The 3,856-nt window shown below is 36.7% G+C and overlaps 1 protein-coding gene across 1 annotated transcript in view; it reads left to right on the forward strand.

Moving 5' to 3' along the window:
- Positions 1–261: 261 nt before the first annotated feature.
- LOC106940398 (protein SZT2-like) overlaps positions 262–3,856 on the forward strand; it is a gene marked incomplete at its 3' end in the record, with an annotated part of 44,805 nt that continues 41,210 nt past the window's right edge. The window contains exons 1-3 of the mRNA XM_015023135.1: positions 262–412; positions 1,890–2,042; positions 2,189–2,303. Coding sequence (XP_014878621.1) covers positions 345–412; positions 1,890–2,042; positions 2,189–2,303 — 336 coding nt within the window. The remainder of the gene's footprint in view (positions 413–1,889; positions 2,043–2,188; positions 2,304–3,856) is intronic.

Below are 3,856 nucleotides of genomic sequence, written 5' to 3' on the forward strand. Positions count from 1 at the left end.
CATTGGCAGCTTTGAGGTCATAAAGAGAGGGGTACCAGCAATTTTGTCCACATGTGTATATGGCTGAATTCCAGAGGTTTTTTTTTTTTTTTTCAATCTGTTGTTTTTGTATAACATTGATCAAAGGTTGCCAGACCTATGTTCTGGCCCCCAGGTGAAAAGTGCTAAGAGCCAGTTCACATTACCAATCTGGTTATGTAGTAGCAAAAACAGCCTCTTTTCTCTGTGTTAATCTGTTTTAACTAAATTATGTCCTCCTCCTTCAGGTTTTGTCTTTGCAGCACAGTGGATCCAAAGACCCATCTCAGTCCCAGTTTGCATCATACTGGAAACCCATACTCTCTATGGACACAAACTTTTGGCAACGATGGTTACACATGCACCGGATTGCTATTATCCTTGAACATGACTTGTGAGGAACACATCTTTTTATCTTTATATTCAAATCATTTAAAATAATTTGGATTTATAAAGGTTCATGTGGCTATAATTATGATAATTATGGTAATAATGCTTTTTATTTACTGTAACTGTGGGTGGGTGGAGTATATGTTTCACATACAGCATGTGAGGGAATTTCAGGGGTAGGGAACAGAGTGACTAAAAGCACTGCTGGATATACAACACAAATCAGTGCAAACCGAACGTGCTGATACATTGACAATAGGGTGAAGATGGATGATATAAAGGAGGAACCATAAGAGCAGTATGTTTTATAACAAAGGAAGATGACCTTTGAGAAGGATGGTGTAGGGAACTTTACCAACAGTTGCTCTCAGCTCAAGGAAGATGGAAAGTTTGAGTAAACTGGAATCAACTGCCATGAGGAAGTCATGGCAGTTCACTTCCTTATGGAAGTCATTAGTAATTTTCAATTGAGCAGTTATGCACTATAGGATGGCCAATAGAGAGCTTAAAATGGTTCAAAGAGGAGATATTCAGTTAAATACAGGTGGAATTATTTGATACCTTCTTGACATATTCTGGAAATAAAAAGATGTTTGAAGAGGGAAGACGTTTATTGGTAGTTGTTCGACATGTTAACTAGAGTTGTTTTTGTTCTTAGTGTTTTTTTAAAGACGTTTTTAAGGCTGCTGTGGCTTTTATTTAACAGTAAATGGACAGTAAATAAGGAAGAGAGAGAAGAGAAAGACATGCAGCAAAGGGCCTTCAGACTTGGAGATTCCCTGAGTTACTTTCTTCATCTAATTTTAGATAAACCAGTGATCTAAGACTTGCTCAGTGTGTGGTCTCAGGTCAGGAAACAATTTATTCTTTGGGGTTTCTCATGTTAGAGTCCTAAATTATCAAACCACTTACACCCATATTTCATGTGATGCCATTTATAATATGCAGTCAGTATTCTCATTTTCCTTTTGTGCTATATAAATAAATTGAATTGAGCTGGGATGGCAGAAACATCTGTTAAAGTACAAATTGTGTTGCATTTGACTGAAACATTGCATAATGATTTAAAAAAAATTCCCCTCAAATATCAAGTATCTGTAATCTTCCTAAATAACAATAACTGTTAAGAGGTTTTGTTGTTGCTTCAGTTGAGCTGTGTTCAGTAAAAAAAACATAGATTGCAGTGACCACTTTTTATTTTATTCTCTTGAAAACCTACCAAACTGTGATTTTTCTGTACTGTCGAGATTTACCTAAGAAAAAAAATTACATATGCTCAGAAAAGTTTTAATGTTTAGTATGATTAGAAGCAAAGAGAAACTGATTCTCTTCCATGTGCACACCTATTGGAACTCTCTAGTGGAACATTTTATAGGTAATACTTTGAAATTTGTTCTTACCTTTTTTGTCTTTGGTATAATTTTGCAATGGTTATCTGTACTTAACCTGATCAGTCAGATTGTGGGTTAATGTCCCTCCAGGCCTGTTCCCAAACACCTGCACACAGCTGGAAACAATGGCCGCTATAGCACCATCCAGTGTCGGATCTCACACTCTGCTCTCACATCCTTGCTGAGGGACTGCAGCAGCTTTGTATTGGTGGAAGGTTACTCATATGTCAAACTCATATACAGGTAAAAAAAAAAAAAGGTTATCACTGTTTGTGACCATTTCTCTTTCTGTGCTCTTAAAAAATATGCCATATACACGTTCTTCATTCTTTTAAAGAACATAATACTGAAACACTTTTTTTTTTTTTTTTTTTACTTTGACTCCACAGTTCATCGGATCAAATTCCCACATCCTTTTATCTTGTCCGTCTGATCTCTAAGACACCCTGCATGGTTCTGCGCCTGGGCTTTCCCATTGGGACACCAGCTAACATTAGAAACAAGGTACTTTAGCATTTTGAAAATAAACAACCATCCCATAATTTCTTGTGGGTTGCAGGAGAACCTGTTATGATTAGATTTATTGGCATTTCACAGTTATGCCAATTATTTTGGCATGCCTTTTTTACCAGTACAACTAGTAAAAATGGTATGCATTATTAAGGTGGAACGACAGCAGAGAATAATCGCTTTAAAAAGAAACAAGGTGTGCGACATCCAGGCCTGTTACAACACAAAAGCTTTGTGATGTCCCTATCCTCTGGCTGAACAGGAACTACCAGTAGTTAAGTATTTTTTGTGCATTTCTCCCTATTTGGTGGTGGAGCTTTATGGCTCACAAAAAACAGGTTTCTAATAGTTTTAAAATGGGAAAACAAAGTACCATGAATAAACTGGGGAAGTTGAAATGTAACAAAGACTCATTCTTTAAAGTGTTGTTAAAATAGGAGGTATTTCTGTGCTGTTTTCACATATTCTATTCACTTGATAGAACTCTTCCAATTCAACTAAAAGGTCAGACATCTGATCCACATAATTATAGGTTGATTTTTTCTGAGGAAGATTCATTACAAGGAGTTTATTCAACTCAGTTCGATGAAAAAATATTTATTGATCTCAAAAGGAAATTAAATGTTGTAACTCACATTTATTCAAAATTCTCCAGAGTTATTGTAGATGGTGATGGCTGATCTCAGGAAGAGGTTAGTCAGGATTGTCCATAATTATCTTGATTTTATGTGAAATCTTTCTTTGTGCCATCATCTTCAGAAGTTTCACAGTAGTCCCCAGAACAGACCCAGCCTTCGTTGTCAGGTTGTTGAGCCTTTTTAGATCCCTGACTCTGATGCTGCTGCCCCAACAGATGATGGTAGAAGAGATTATACAAGCTTGTTTGCTTGAGTAAGATGCAAACAAGCTTACACTCAGTAATGGCATAGTTACTTTGAAAAAGTAACTCATCAGATTACTGATTATTCCTTGAAAAAGTAATTTAGTTAGATTACTGATTACTTTATTTGGAAAGTGACTACATTACATTAAAAGTAACTTTTTTAGTTACTTTCAGCAGCTGCTGACAACAACGCTTCACCACCTGTAAAAATTACATTGATCTTTGCCAAAACTTAATTGCAAGTTATTTTATAATGGTAACATCAACAGTTTCCACTTATAAGAAGGGGAGATTGTTTAATAGTTACAACAGTACAAAAAAGCTTTAGTAATTTTGTGTGTTCCAGTATTGTCTGGAAATAGGATAGAAAATAGGATTTTAGACCCCTTCGCCCACTCTGCCCCAGCCTCCAGGTTCTGCGTTACGGCCCTGCATTTGATGTCACGACACAGCGCACAGAGCTCCTCCTGCGGCTCCACAGCTCAGATGTCCCGCCACACAGATTTGTGACACTTATCTTTATATTAATAATTATAATGGCGTTTAGTTGCACAATTTTATGGACTCGTTCATTCACGGCTGTTTTCATGTTTATTGTGCTGTTCATATTAGTCTCGATGTTTGCAGTTTTCTGGAGCGCAACGTGAAGCTCGACCTCATTCAG

This window comes from Poecilia latipinna, unplaced genomic scaffold, assembly GCF_001443285.1.
Source record: "Poecilia latipinna isolate Pla-1442-1.1 unplaced genomic scaffold, P_latipinna-1.0 Scaffold3211, whole genome shotgun sequence".
NCBI classification, from domain to species: domain Eukaryota; kingdom Metazoa; phylum Chordata; class Actinopteri; order Cyprinodontiformes; family Poeciliidae; genus Poecilia; species Poecilia latipinna.